This window comes from Buceros rhinoceros, unplaced genomic scaffold (genome assembly GCF_000710305.1).
Source record: "Buceros rhinoceros silvestris isolate BGI_N320 unplaced genomic scaffold, ASM71030v1 scaffold6310, whole genome shotgun sequence".
Classification (NCBI taxonomy): domain Eukaryota; kingdom Metazoa; phylum Chordata; class Aves; order Bucerotiformes; family Bucerotidae; genus Buceros; species Buceros rhinoceros.
Window position 1 is genome coordinate 10,577 of NW_010391204.1, and position 13,740 is coordinate 24,316.

Consider the following 13,740-nt stretch of genomic DNA (forward strand, 5'->3'; position numbering starts at 1 on the left):
TTTTTATAAATGGGACAAGAAAAAGCACCCGTATCTAGACATCCCAGCCTTTGGATCTAGTCTGCAGTTCTCAGCATAGACCAGTGTGAATAACACTTACTACTCATGGGTCATCACAGACTGAGTGCCCTACTACGTGAGCTGAAAACTGGCACTAAAAAGACTTTGAAACTATTTACTTCTAAACTATTTTTCTTGTGTTTAGTTTTGATGGTAGTTCTATTTCTGTGTCAGATGGGTGTCAGGCCGTAGATGCTGCACTGACAAAACAAGTAGCAAAATAATTTAGGAAAATCAGGGGAAGTTTAAAACATTTTATAAATTTTTAAAGAAAATAAAGAACAATTATTATAAAAGACAATTTACATTATAATTTTTATTTCCAGAGCTTGGATTGATATGATAGTTCATGGCACATGAAAAACAGAAAAGCAAATCTAGATAAGTTGACAGGTTTAGCAAGTATTGACCATATGGATTATCATGATTTTTACACCAAACACTTAAGTGCCCTCGAGTTTAGAAAACGTGGTGCATTGCAGCCACTTGACATACAAAGCCTTTGCTCTGAACTCTGTTCAGGTGCTGCCGCAGTAAATATGCCACAGAAAAGCTGAAGACTCCAGAGCCACACTATACCTCATTAACGTGTTCTGATATAGTGTGGCACAGATGTGATCAAACAAGGCAGCTGCACAGTTACCAAATGAGACAGTTGTAAAGGAACGAATTGCATATGCTAATTCAGAAGCTTCTACATGATGGCTCTAAAGTGTGCTGAGTAACCAGTTAAAGTGACCCATCAAAACTGGGTATTTTCCAAGCACCCTTTAATTCAGGATGTGTATTTTAATCCCTGCGTGTCTCTGCAACACAGGAAGAGGAGACAGGAAATTCCTGGTGCAGCAGTCAGATGAGCAAGCGCTAGTTGGTAGGTCAGGTCCAGCTGGACCTACCATATTTTGCCACGTAATATAATTATCCAGAGCAGAAAATCTGTATCAATAGTGGAAAGATTTTTAGCTTCCAATATCTAGTATTTTCTAAATTTGTAAGTAGTTGGGTCTCTGAAGCTAATTCTTCCTTTTGATACATCACTTGGTAGATAAACATACCATAAGCACTTAACCAGCCAAAACCACTTAAAACATTTTGGATACCTTTTTAAACCAATGTGTAAAAATGTAATGTGGAATAATCTTTGGCAGTGTTTAAAAAAAAATCAAGCTGGTATGTATTACCTGCAAATCTCATTTCAGATGTAAATCTCATTGCTGGGTTTTTCCTTACTGCACAATCTTTTTCTTTCTTCTAGTAAACACCTGGTTAGTTAAAATCCTATGAAATGTTCCATACTCTGTAGTCTGGGGGCAGGGGGAGGGAGTCCTTAGTTGTGTGGAATCCCCATAGATCTGGAATTCTTTGACTGCATTTGCCATGGATCATCTTCTCACACCAATACAGGAATAGTCTTTAGTTAATATAAAATAAGAAGCATTGTATTTTCTGGTAGAGAATGGCATAGTTGCTTGTTTCAACTATTTTCAGGGCCTGTAAAACAAAACACAGACTTTTTATTGTTGTTTGGAGTTACTCGGTTGTATTAGTTATACGATCTTTTTTCTTCCCTCTCCTTGTTTTTCCTATCACTGCTTTATCTTCCCAGGTTGTATTTTGCTTTCTCCTGATGCTGAATGAATAGTATTTGTTAAATGTAGTGTGGTTTTCATACTACTTTGGAGTTTGTAAAGCACTAAAGATTTGCATGGCACCAAAACTGCTTCCACAAATGTCCAGTCATAAGATAAAGGTCACTGGCAGTGTTTCCATGTTATCCAGCTCTCCCAGAAGCTGCTCTTGTAATACTTTGTAGTGAATTTTACCTCTGTGAAGTAGGTAAATCCAAAGCCCATGCACATGGTGAATGTATACTGCATGCAGGCTGTTATATCTGGCAAATGTTTCTGAAGGATGTGAGGGGGTTTAGATCACCCCACACCACCTTGGCAGCTCTTTCTGAATCAATAGGCTTTGTATAACACGAAAATGGGTTATTTTGACAAAATGGGAGCATTAGAAATTTCCTAAGTGATTCCTGTGACCTTGCTCAGAGGATGCTGTTTGTTAGAAAAACCTGATAAGCAATTTACTTACGAGTACCTGCCTGACATCTTCCTTACAACAGCAATGATTATTCCTGCAAGGATTCCAACTGCAACTATGACTCCGATAATGATTCCAACCAGTGCGATTGTTTCCAGACCACCTGAAAGAGGAAACCTGCAACGTTAGCTTGTTTCTTGTGGAGACCATTGATGAGAGGCTGCATCCCACTCCTTGTGGAAGATTTCCTTCTGTCTTAGGAACTCTGGAGTAGATTTGGGAAGTTCAGGCAGGCTTATTTGTAGCCTGCAAGTGTGACTTTGGGCTGGAGGGCTCTGTATGGATGTGGCTATGGAGCCAGTAATCAAGTGAAGCAGAGGGGCAGATCAGGGGGTAGGTCATGGCTCCTCTCAAAAATTAGGAGGAGCATGGGCATACTAGTGGCTTCTAGAAGGATATTGCCTGGCAGAGTTGTTCTCCCTTGTTTTTACAAGCAATTCTTCCATTTAATACCTTTTTCAGTTTTCTCTGCTTTCCCACTCAGTCCACCTGTAAAGCCAGAAAGAGAATAATTGCTTAATTACTTCCTCTGCTTTGTACAGTTTTGCATCCCAATTTGTCATGCTAAATCCAGGAAAAACTTTTGACTCTATCACAGTGGCTGGAGAGTTCTGTGATAGGTTGTTCTTTTGAACAACACACATGCCCATACATTTGACTGTATATGGTCCAGCACAAGCCCAGTACTCAGCATCTGCCCAGAAGGCAGCTAAGGAGGTGTGAGGTAAATGGGTCAGAATGCACGTGATCAATCTGCTCACCGACTGGTGTATGGACACGGGTGTGACTTGCTTTGTATGTGCATGGCGGTAGTTTGTGTCTCTCCAGGGAAGCTAAGGCAGACAACTCAGCGAAAAACAAGAGGGCAGTCAGGCTATGATGATTTGTTTGCTGAATTTGAGTATCTTTGAGTGGATATAAAAAAACCCTCTATCTTTTTTTCTGGAGAGCTGTTTGATTTTTGTACTAATTATCTGAAAAGCAAAGGCTTCAGGGTTATTGCCTGCCTTGGGGTGGAACTGGCAGTGCACTAGTGAGCAAAATGTAATAGCTCCCCATTGTGTTTGTCAGTGAATGTCTTAAGTTAGGATGTGGAGTCATTATGAAGGAGCAATTTTAAAAACCTTAGTTTTATCTTTCAAAAATTGGCAGTGTTACCTTTAAGAGCACCTTCAACTTGGTATTTTAACTTTTTCAATATTGTTTAGTAGATGGCAGTAGAACTTTGTAATAAAATAGATATGAAAGATTTCTTTACCATCAACGTTTTCTGCACTAGGTTCGTAGCCAGTAGAATTATCACTGTCTCCAACTGGGACAAATGCACTTTCTGTGGTCATCAGTTGTCCAAACTGCAAGAGATTTGTTACATTGTGTAGTCTTGTGGGCAACTACAAGAATTGGGTGGGGAAAGAGGGGAAAAATAAAACCTCAGTACATTCAGTCTGTGTATGAAATAAGCATTTAAATTTCTTGGTCTGTCAGGTGCCCTGTGGATGCTTTTACAGCAATCACCTGCTGTATTTGATTTGGGTGCAGTGACCAAAAAGCCCAAAGCTGATCTGTCTTCCCAGTTAGAGGCTTTCTAGACCAGATAACTTCTCAGCAGAAGGTGTAAGGGAGGGCTGTGGAGTATTGCAGACCTGCTGGCTGTGTTGTGTTTTTTACACTAGTTTGTCATGCTTGGTTTCACTGAAGCTAATGGAGAGGTACTGAATTTGAAGAGGCAAATGGCAGTGAATAAGCTTCCTGCAGCACAGAACAACTGCCAAAAACATTTTCAACTTTGTCACCTTGAACCTGATTGCTTGCAAAGCAAAAACATTGGCATTAGATCTTTGTTAGAACTCAAGGTTATTCTTTGATTTATAATTATAATTCAAAATCTAAGCCACAAGACAACACCAGGAATATGAAATCAGTGTAACCTAAAGGAACCTTTAATCAGAATGATACTCACCAGCGTTGGTAATGCTTCAAATTCTGTGTCATTTCTGTCTCTGAAATCAATTGTTGCACTTTCTTCTCCTTCTAGAACTGAGCTTGCTGAATAAAATTTTGGAAATGTGTTAGGATTTTACCTGCTAGTCATATGTTCTGACTGCTTTGACACAAATTTTGTTAAACATGAGATCTATGTAGTGTTCCATTTCTGCACAGTTAGGTTTGCAAAGTAACTTGGATTAACTTTGAATTCTGCTACACCCTTGCACAAAGCTGTAGGACAAGGAGCTTAAGTACATGTACATCACTGAAACCTGGCACAACCATGAAGCACTGGGTGCTAAATACTTTGTCCAACAAAAGAATTCTATAAGAACAGATTTCCCCTTCCCCCTCCCCCAGGTGGATGTGGCTACTCTGGCTTTCAAGTTAAGCATTAGCTTATGTATTTGGACAAACTACTTCAAGCATTTTCCATTTTCTGAAATAGTAAGAGCTTTCTCCCATCTTTCAGCTCACTCCCAGCTGCAACCTTTATTTTTAGAACTATCATTAATGTTTATGGGTGTAGCTATAGTTCAGAAAACACTCCCTCTTTATTCTAGACCTACATGTGTCATCTGTGCTCATTGGTATAAGAGATTTAAAATTTGGTCCACACAGTGCTCTCTTTACAAATACTTCATCAACAGGAAAAATGAGATGGAACCAGGTAGAGCATGTGATGATAACTGGAAGTATCAAGATGTTCTTGAAAACAGAAGTATCATTTGATGAGGTATCTTGCTGATTGATAAAACTGACCAAACACAGTGTGATGTGAATGTAGTGTCATATCTCTTGGGAGTTTCTAATTCACCATGACTTTAAAGCTAGGTGAGGCTGTTACGATGTTGCCTGCAGCATGAGTTCTGCTAATTCCAGATACCAGTGTTTAAGCAAAGAGCTAAAAATGGACATTGTCCTGAGCAAAAACTTCAAGTAAAAACCCCTAAAACTTACAGAAAACTTTTTGATTGTGAGTTCAATTTAACATTAACAGTTAATTTACTAATGGTCCTTTTTAAAAGAAAAATGTTATTTCAAGTGAAAAAGCCACTATTTAGTTTTGCAATGAGTGGGGGGAAAAAAGGCACTGACACTTGAAAGGAAATTTTTCATACGGAGGATGAATGGTCTGCTATTGGAGAAAGAGATCTCTATTTTTGTGTGAAACACTCATCTGAATTCTACTGGGGACTTGCAAATATTTTTCCTTGCTCCCAAAACTAATTTCTGAACCAAACTATAAATTTTTCATCCATCCTTAGCAATGTAAGACTGCGAGTTTTGTCCTACTGCCAAGAGACTAAACACTGATCTAAATTTAGATTTCTAATTCCATGTTTACTCAAGTAAACAGAATTTTTTATTTTTATACCTTTCTAAGCTTGACTACAGATACACTTCCTATTTAAGAGCCAAAAGGGTGTGCAAGTAGTACTTCAGGCACCAACACATGAAGAAAATATATTCATGTTATGCCAACATGAGGCTTAATATAGTGGCTAATTAAGTCAGCCAGTCTCCCCAGAATGACCTGAACAGACCAGGGTAAATTGTGTATCTAAGTAGATGGTAAAAAATGATGTTTTGGCCATTTTAAATTGAAATACTCCAGGTGAGCAGCACAAAGTTTTCAGTTGAGAGAGCATAAAGGGGGCTGGACTTCCAGGTGTGTTGATTTAGGCCACCTTCTAAATATGAGGGTATTTTAAGATATGGCACTACTTTACAAGAAAAAAATACTATAATGTCTTACGGCCAATATGGGGAGCATGCTATGTGAATGTTAAGTGTAAAGAAAGAAATAGAGCTCCACAGCATGAATTATGTATGGATCAGAATACCTTGTAATGCCAGTTGGAACTGGCCAGTTGGAACATCCTTTATTCACTAGGCGCAAAATCAGCACAGATGGAGAAAACCAATTACCACAGGAAAAACCCCAAGTAGAAAGTGAAGTAAGTTTTGTATGTGAACAACAAGCAGCTTATTCAGAGAAGCTGCTTATGCTCTTGGCATGGCAGTGGCTTTCAACCCTGAAGAATTACCTGATAGTGAAGGCAGGGAAGGAAACAGTGTCACAGAACAAAGGTGTAAGGAACTAGTGAATGTCACAAACATGAAGTAATTATTCTGTGTGATAAAGTTATTGCATATTCTTGGCAATGAGTGACATGTAAAAAATCTATTTTAGCACATTTGCCCTCTGTAGACAGTGACTGACAAAAGGAGGTGGCCCAGATTAATCTTGCCTAATTTTAGGTTCTTAAGTGTGTCTAAATAAGGTGTCTGCTTGCCCTTATCTTCTTTTGTAGTCTGTAGGGAAGATAAATACTTCCAGAAGGTAATTCAGCTCACCTGAGATTTGAGTCATCCTTGGTAGTGCTGCCTTTCCTAAACTAGAATCATATGGCTCCCCTGTGGACTTCCTGGAGCTCACAGATTGATCTGATTTCTGTCAAGGTGAAGGTTTTGTCCCAGCCCTATCCAATCACATAATACTGTGATCAAGCTGAGCTCCTGTCCCTGCTGGAGAATAGCCCCTGAGCTGTATTTCCAGGTTTGTTTTTCTGGGCAGACACTGGAGGTGGTCTGGGTGGTAGTTAAGCAGACACTAGTGAACTGTTAACAAATCACCTCCCGGACTTAACTGTTATCAGCCTGCTGCGTTTGTAGGACAACAGACAACTGTTTGCAGGAGAAAGTCACAATAAAGTAAAAAAGTATTTAAATTGTGAGCAACTATTGGACTTGAAACCCAGTGTAAAGGCATGTATTCCAACTGACATCAAAGAGATTGTAAACGGAATGTACGGGGGGTGGGTGTGCTGCACTCATTTGTTGGTTTCATCAGATGTGGGCCAAATGTAGCAAGAGCCACAGGCTGAAGTGGTGCCTCTGCATATGTTCTTAATATGATCTTAGAGGAGGCTGTAAATAAAAACATGCCCTCAGTGCTGCGGTTGTCCCCAGGCAGTGCTGTGGTCTCTCCTCTTTGCAGCTCGATCCTGCTGCAGATGGGAGTGAATCTTTGCATCTTTCCGAACTTCTGGCTGGGTCTGGTTTGGTTCAAAGTCCCCAGCTGTGATCAGGCTGCAGCTTCTCACACCAGGAGAAAATCTGATGTCTTTAAGAGTTTAATACTGCTTTGAAAACATCCCCTGGTGAAGTATCCCACCACTTCAGGGAGGATGAGCTCACTACTCGTTGTTATGCACAGAGTGGTATTTACTAGGAAAACCTCTTAGGGCTGCTTTCAGAGCGCAGCAGTTGTGTTGGAGAGCGACTCGTAAAACTGTTGCTCATTAGCATTTCTTTCAGTTATCTCCAAAACCAACAAAAATACTTCTGAAGATGAAAAATGTTGTAGGATGTTGTTTCTTCCCCAGCAGTCTGAATAAACCCAGACACTAGTGGGCAAAGCCTGTATTTTAGCTTACTCCTTGAACTAGGAAGCCCTCAAAATAGCTTGAGTTTCCATCTCTGTGATAAGAGACCTGCAGGTACAAATGGCTGATCTTAAAGGATTCTCTCTAGCAAGAGCTGAAATAACCTTTATTGCTCATTGCTCCTTTGCTCTTATTTAAAAAATAGAAAAGCAGCTTCAGTTGTAACAGCTAAAATTAACATGTAGATTAACTGTCAAACAGTGCTTTGATCTTAAAATTCAAGTTTATTTTTAACTGTATCTTATCAATACCATATTTTATCCTGTCCAGCTGTGCTAGATAGGTGCTTTGTGGAATGCTGCTCTGGAAAAGCAAGGGAAAGAATTCAGTGGGACAGATCACTTGGAAGATTGTCTCTCCTGTTTGAGATACCAGAGCCAACTCTCTGGAGCTATCTGATGTCTTTCAGTATCTGCTTCCTAAATTGTTACAGACCAAGTGGTGTTGTTTGACGGACTCTGTGTGTGGGTGTGTGTTAGCCACCCTGGTTTGGACGTATTTCACTCAGCATTTGTCCTGATATGGGAATTCCCTCTTGGAGGAAGCATTCTTCACTCAGACCTTAATTTGTTTGTGAGCAAAGCAAGTCTTAAAGTCAGTATCTTGTTGTTGGAATCAGTTCAGTTGTAGTTCGGTAGAAACTTTTCTTCATGGTGGTGGAAGTTTGACGTAAGTGTGTGATTTGATAAGGTATCTGCCTTTCAAATGCATAATATCTCAGCAGCAGCTCTGTAGTTTTCCAATACAATTTTGTCTGTAATTTGGTTTCATCCTCAATTTAAATGTGTTCCATAGTCAGGTGCAAAACTTACCTCATCAACTTATTTTTCTCTAAAAGTAGTTTTCCACTATTTTTCTATAATTGCTTAAGCATTTTTTTAATTTCACAAAAGCATGTAGTTGTCTCTTTGTGAAATGGTTCAACACTGCCAAATCCATGCTATAAAATTCTTTTGGACCTTGAAAATCTAAGGTTTTGAAGAATATAGTATAGTGGGATTCTGTGTTTTGCCATCTGGATTTTGAGCCTTTGGACAGTTAATTTTCAGATTTTAGAAAGACAAGGAAGTTTCTTAATGAGAACTGAAATTCTCATTTGTATCTGTGGCTCCTGCAAAATTCATGACATCTACAGTGTCCTGAGAACTTTGTCTCTTCATCCTGTTTGGGGCCATAGCATTGGCATTTTCCTTCTGGGAGCTGGGATAATGTATCATGCCAGAATAAAGAAATGTCTTGGCAAATGACAAGTGTCTGTTGTTCAGGAGAAAGTATGTACTGTGTAAATCCTGAAGTGCTTACTGCCGTTTCCTTACACGACGACTGACAGCTTTGCTTTATAGAGTGAAGGAAGCTGGATGACAAAATACTGTGAACTTTGGAAAGTATCTGCCTGTTGAAAAATGTCATGATGTACAAGGAAGGATTTTAGCTCAGCCTTATTTAGAGTATGACTGACTTCGTTCAGGTATTCCATGCAGCACATGATGATGATGGTTTGCTGAATTGTCGGAAACATTTCCTTTGGTCACCACGCCCTGCGACAGATGGTTTCTATTGCTGTGGCTGGCTCAGCCAAAGGAACAAAGCCACTGTCTAAATCCACGGTGCCAAGTGGCAAAGAACCACTTGGCTCCTTCTGAAACAAATCACATGTCTTTCGAATGTCACAGTATTCTGCATTGCCCATATATGGGATATCCACAGAAAAGCAAAGTATATTTTAACTGGGCAGATATAGAGAAAAATAACTGCTCAAGTGCTTGCTGCATGTATATGACCCACAGCCAAAGTTATGAAACAAAGCCACAAGCGGAAAAGGTGGTGACTTATCATGCATAAGAGAAAGCTTAGTAAAATTGGCCATGGAGCTGTGGGCATTAAGGAGGAAGAGACTATTTAACTCTGTTATGGGCTATTCCTTTGAAATATTCTTTGCAGAACTAGAGATGAGTCTTCTAAGGTTTACGCTTTTAATAATGTTGCTGTATCGATCTCTGATTTCTTGTCTGGCAAGTGCAGCGACCTCAGAGTTGCCATCCCATAAATGTGGGATAAAACTGCTTTCTCATTGATATTTGCTGCCCCATAATCCTGTGACAACTGTTTGCAGTCTTACAAGCAATTTTGTTTTGACTGAGCAGCAAAGGTTTGATTTGAGCTGTGATCAAGGTGTAAGGCTCTCTGACATTCTGTAAGTGGTACATAAATCTGCAGTGTTAGAGCACCATGTCTCACTCCGTGGCTGACAAAGAATGAGCGTTGGTGTGAAGACATGGAGAAAAGTACAAAATGTCAGGTAATGGATCACAAATTTTATGGGGCGTGCAGCAGAAAGCAGACAATCCGTGCACAAATAGTGGGATGTGTAAAGGAATCAAGAAATGACCTCTAATACAGTAATAAAATAATGTTTTCCCTGAATCACTTCCTTCCCAAAACTCTGAGGCTGTAACCATATGCCCTTTCACAGCTGCGTGGATGAAGGTTACTGACTCCTTGTATCTGCCAGCAGATCATTTAACTTTTTGTTTTGAAATGTGCAGGCTAAACACCATAACTGGAAACTGTCTTGATATGCATTTGGAACTAAGTGTGTCCCCTTTAGAGATTTAGCAGGACCTCTTGTACTACTGCAGCCCTCCTAAGAAAGTATGTGTTCACCTGAAGCAGTGTACGCAGCGGACTCGTGGCCTCTCAAAGGATTAGTCTGATGCAACTTATGTAGTGTTTATAATCAACAAAGATGGAAAAACATGAAGTCAAAGCAACAGGAGAATGCGCTCAGCATCACAATTACTCTTTCCTTTGTGAGCCTTTGGCCAAGTTTCTGAGACGGTGAGTTGGAAATCAGTGAAGTTGTCCCTTATTTTTCTCATGTATCTCTGTGGGAAAATGCCAGCATACCTAAACTTACAATCCTGCATCTTTTTCTGAAGCACTGTGTAGCCAGTTGTGCACCTCATGGGTCTGTGAGCTTTGCTGCGGTGTTAATTCAAACTGAGGGTACGGTATGTGGACAGACAAATCAGAGGCGACCCTGTTAGAGACTGCCTGTCTGCAGCATGGATCTGGGATGCAGCAAATAGTAGGACCTGGCAGCATTTGGGCTCCATCCTGTAGTCCCTGACCGCATTCAGACAAAAAGCAAACAAACCAACAAAACAAATGTGCAACTGAGACAGACCATATGCTAGAGCTGGGCGAACAGTAGTCGTTTCTGTGGTCCGTGTGTATGCATGGCTTGCCTCAAGTGACACGAGGAGGAGGAAACACTGCATGCTTCTGTCGGAGTCCATAGCCTGCATGCTGTGGGCTGTTCTTCACAGGTTTTTTATTATTCATTTAAAAGCTTTCTAGGTTCTCGCCTGCTGCTTCTTGCAAATGATTTACAAGTACTAGATCTGGGGTACATGCATGGGTTCAGTGGAAACTGTTGAATTACAGGAGCTGAGAATTTGGCCTCCATCTCCAGTCTTCACTGTGCAGCCTGAGTTAATGAAAGGTCTGCTTGTAAGCTTTTAAATATGACTATTTCCTTTGCTTGTAAAGTCACACGGATTCCAAAACTAACACTTGAGACACAGATGGGCGAGCCACTCTGCTTTCCCAGTGAAAACTATCTGTTCTCTGCTGGTCTTTTACACTGCAAAATACAGACTTGCTAAAATGCAGATCCACTAATTGCGATCCAGTAAGATGTTTTTCTCCTTTTTGTGGTAATTAAGTTTTGGGTGTTGGACGTGTCTAGCTAGATTCATATCGTACTAATGTAGTTTACAAGAGGTGTGTATGGGGACCCATGCGCAAGTGCACTCCCTGTTCATGATACAGCCAGCTGCAGGGTGGAAGGTTTTGTCCTGCTTATTTAGGAGAAAACTGGCTCCCTTGAGTCACATGTGACTGTTGATTTACTTTACTTCCAGCAGTTACAGAATTCAATTTTCAGAGGAGTTTAGAGTTGCCTCATTTTTAGTTCTGCCACTGAACTGGCAGTAGAGTTTGGGTAAATGAGATAGTTTTGAAAAAATCCTTTCTTGTTGTTTTGTCAATTGTCTTTTATGATTTTGAAAAAAACCAAAACTTTTTAGTCTTTCATGATTGACTATAAACTTCAATTTCCTTTATTGCCATATAACAATTTGGATCTGAATTACCCTGTCCATGTGTTTATTTTTAGTCCAAAACAAATGGAAACTAACATGACCTGGTATAAACCTGTTTAATTTTGAGACTTGCATAAGGAGGTATTAATCTAGTATTTGCCTCTAGGTAAGATCAGGCCAAGTGACATGTGGTAACTCGTCAAACAATCAAGTTTATTTTTGTTTATGTTATCTGACTGCCCATTGAGTAATCTCTCTGCAATGATACTTGCACACAGGAAAGGGTCCAAATTAGGTGATGTCTTGCCTCATTTGAATGTTTGTGCTTTTAATCAATTAAATGCTGTGTCTAGAAAAAAAAATAGGCCAACTTCCATTTGAAATCATTTGGTGTGATCCCATGTGGGAATACCTGCCTGAGTTACCCATAATTCCAGTATCCTACAAACTGCTTAAGATAATTCTATAAAATGGTGGTGGGTTTGCCTCATTTCTAATGGCTTTAAACTTTGGTACATTTAATATGGATTTTTTTTTAAGGATGAGCTGGATGAGCCTAAAAGCAAAATTAGTGACTTAGTATCTGTTATTTTAGATTTTTCTGGCACTTTGAAGCATAATCCCAAACTTCCAGTCTCATTCTGACCTACAGAATACCAGGAATTCCTCTTGGAAATTTCAAGCCAACATCCACACACACTGTATATTGATACAGCTCATTTATTTCCAGTAGAATGATACTATCACCAAGCCAAAATCAGGTCCTGTGTTTCAATTAGGGCCCCCAAACCAATTCAGACAAGTAGATTTATGCTTTGGAAGGCTGTTGGGTTGAGGGTCAGGTTGTTTTCAGAACACTACTGCTTGGAGCATGTTCCGTAACAACGGTAGGTGTATTTCGCTGCTACAGGAATTCTTTCTGTTTGCACATACATCATACACCAGGCACACTGCCATACAGCCAGCGCTCTCATTGTGACAGAAATACTGAATTTGAATGTGGTGTTCCTGGAACCCAGCGTAATTCTGATTTGCTGTTAATATATCAGACTCTTCTCCTTTAGCTGTAAAGACTTACGCTTTCAGGTGAAACAGATATTTATGTGTTATAAAATTCAAAAGAAATAGTTTGTCAAATAAACTTTTCCTGAGTAGTTACACACCACTTCAAGTCTGTTTTAGGTAATAATGATTACTAGTTTAGTTTCCCTGACTTGTAGATAACAAAGTTTTATAAGTCACTTTCACCAAATGTCAGTTACAACTAAATTACTGTTCATGGTTCTTTTGCATATATTACAGAGAAACTGGAGACATTCCCCAGGGCGGCTGATGCCTGTACTGTCCTTACACAGACATACACAGAAAATTCTTTTCTAATGGAGCATAACTCAGCCCATCTGAGGTCTTTTGATGTTTCTTTCCTGATTACAGCCATAGTAGTTGCCCAGTAGTAGCTTAAGGATTCAAAAGAAAGTTTTATGAATGGGACAGAGCAACTATATTGCCTATGAGCAAGCACACAAACTTGTAAAATTAAAGGAAATGAGTGGAAATAACTTTAAGCAAAGTTTCCTCTTACCTTCTTGAGCAAGTGCTATGAAAGGCACACTCCCTAGAACGATGATGAAGAGTTGAACTTTAATAAACATCTTTGATCTGCTTGGAGAACAGCTTTCTGATCCTGAGACCTAGAGGGATTCCAATTCTGATTAAGGTTTTTAGAGGCAGGAGAGAACTGGGATCACTGCAGAAAACACTTTGGTATTCCAAATATTCCTTTAACTGCTGTAGTCTACGGGGGAAGGCTTTCCCAGATGATAACTATACAGCTAAAGAAAACGGAGTGGAGTCAGAAATATTTTCTTTAGCTAAGGGGTGGGAGCATGTCTAAGGTGGTCCTCAAAGAAGAGCCAGGCCCGCCCTCTGCAATCTGTTTGGTCAGTACTAAAATTATGATCTCAGCCCAGGTTTAAAGTTACAGGAGCTGTTGTGACTTTCAGAAGACTTTTATTTCGGAAAGGGGGAAAGAG

The 13,740-nt window shown here is 39.8% G+C and overlaps 1 protein-coding gene across 1 annotated transcript; it reads right to left on the reverse strand.

The window, feature by feature from the left end:
- Window positions 1–2,150: 2,150 nt before the first annotated feature.
- PDPN (podoplanin) lies at window positions 2,151–13,359 on the reverse strand. Its single transcript, XM_010140559.1, has 5 exons — window positions 13,290–13,359; window positions 4,124–4,209; window positions 3,422–3,554; window positions 2,617–2,652; window positions 2,151–2,266 (listed from the first exon to the last, which is right to left on the reverse strand). The coding sequence occupies exons 1-5, from the start codon at window positions 13,357–13,359 to the stop codon at window positions 2,151–2,153; spliced, it is 441 nt and encodes a 146-aa protein (XP_010138861.1).
- Between the last annotated feature and the right edge of the window lie 381 nt (window positions 13,360–13,740).

Bases quoted from the DNA above. Each gene is read 5' to 3' on its own strand.
- PDPN (XM_010140559.1), bottom strand. From the start codon at position 13,359: ATGTTTATTAAAGTTCAACTCTTCATCATCGTTCTAGGGAGTGTGCCT. The intron at 2,653-3,421 runs GTAAAGAAATCT...CTGGCTTTACAG, and splicing joins TAGTGCAGAAAACGTTGATG to GTGGACTGAGTGGGAAAGCA. The intron at 2,267-2,616 runs GTATTAAATGGA...TTCCTCTTTCAG, and splicing joins AGCAGAGAAAACTGAAAAAG to GTGGTCTGGAAACAATCGCA.